The sequence below is a fragment of the Eimeria tenella genome, genomic scaffold (genome assembly GCF_000499545.2).
Source record: "Eimeria tenella Houghton genomic scaffold, Eth_scaff2622, whole genome shotgun sequence".
Lineage (NCBI taxonomy): Eukaryota > Apicomplexa > Conoidasida > Eucoccidiorida > Eimeriidae > Eimeria > Eimeria tenella.
In genome coordinates this window covers 1,680-2,741 of record NW_013542495.1, presented here as the reverse complement: position 1 = coordinate 2,741, position 1,062 = coordinate 1,680, and the positions used below count along the sequence as shown (strand labels likewise).

General features: G+C 43.7%; 1 protein-coding gene across 1 annotated transcript; it reads left to right on the top strand.

The window, feature by feature from the left end:
* Nucleotides 1-50: 50 nt before the first annotated feature.
* ETH_00037870 (uncharacterized protein) lies at nucleotides 51-420 on the top strand (the record flags this gene model as incomplete). Its single annotated transcript, XM_013375267.1, has 1 exon — nucleotides 51-420. A coding segment is annotated over one exon (370 nt), but the record flags the coding sequence as incomplete, so codon positions are not given.
* Nucleotides 421-1,062: the final 642 nt, after the last annotated feature.

The following is a 1,062-nucleotide window of genomic DNA, read 5'->3' as shown; positions in this document are numbered from 1 at the left end:
GGGGGGGGGCCCCCCCTTGGGGGGGCCCCCAGTAGGGAGTTGTGTGATAGGGAAAGGATTCGTTTGGAGACAGAGTTGAGCAATTTATGTTTGGATTTAATTCGGGAGCTGCAGCAGGAGCGGCAGCAGCAGCTGCAGCAGCTGCAGCAGCAGCAGCCCAAGGACTTTCTCTTCCTGCAGCGGCAGCTTTGCTTCGACGCCGTCAATAATATCATTTACTTAAAGAGACACAAACCGCGCGCGCCCCAAGCAGCAGCAGCAGAAGCAGCAGCAGCAGCAGCAGCAGAAGCAGCAGCAAATGCTGCAGCAAATGCAGCAGCAACTGCAGCAGCTGCTGCAGCGCCTCAGGAGGAAGAGGACGGTGCAGATAAAGAGCACAAATACCTCCCCATAAACCCGCAGGCAAGCTTCAGAGCCTAAAATTAAGGTTTAGGGTTTAGGGTTTAGGGTTTAGGGTTTAGGGTTTAGGGTTTAGGGTTTGGGTAGGATCTGCGGTCATCTGTGCTTTCCTGAGCCTCCCGGAGTATCAAAGTGGATCTATTTGCGCCGATTAATTGAATATTTGGGACTAAATTTATTTAAATTTAATTAATTTGAATTAATTTGAAATAATTTGAATTAATTTGGACACATTTTGAGCACTTTCGACCTCAGGACCGCAACCGGCGGGCGCTGGGGGGCTGCTGGACGACGGGGGCTGTTGCGGCGCTGGGGTGTACGTACACTGCAGCAGCAGCAGCAGCAGCAGCAGCAGCAAAAAGCAAATTAGAAAATTTAAATGAATTGCTGCAGCCGCTGCTGACAGCAGCGATTCAAGCAGCACATTTCCTCGATATTCTCCAGGAAAGTCCGCTTATTCTTTTATTCTTTTTTATTCTTTTAATTCTTCTAATTGTTTTGATTCTTTTTTAATTTTTTGAATTTGTTTTAATTTTTTTAATTCTTTTTAATTTCTTTTAGTTTCTTTTAATTGTTTTTATTGTTTTAATTGTTTTAATTGTTTTAACTGTTTTAATTGTTTTTAATTTGTTTTAATTGTTTTGATTGTTTTGTTGTTTTGTT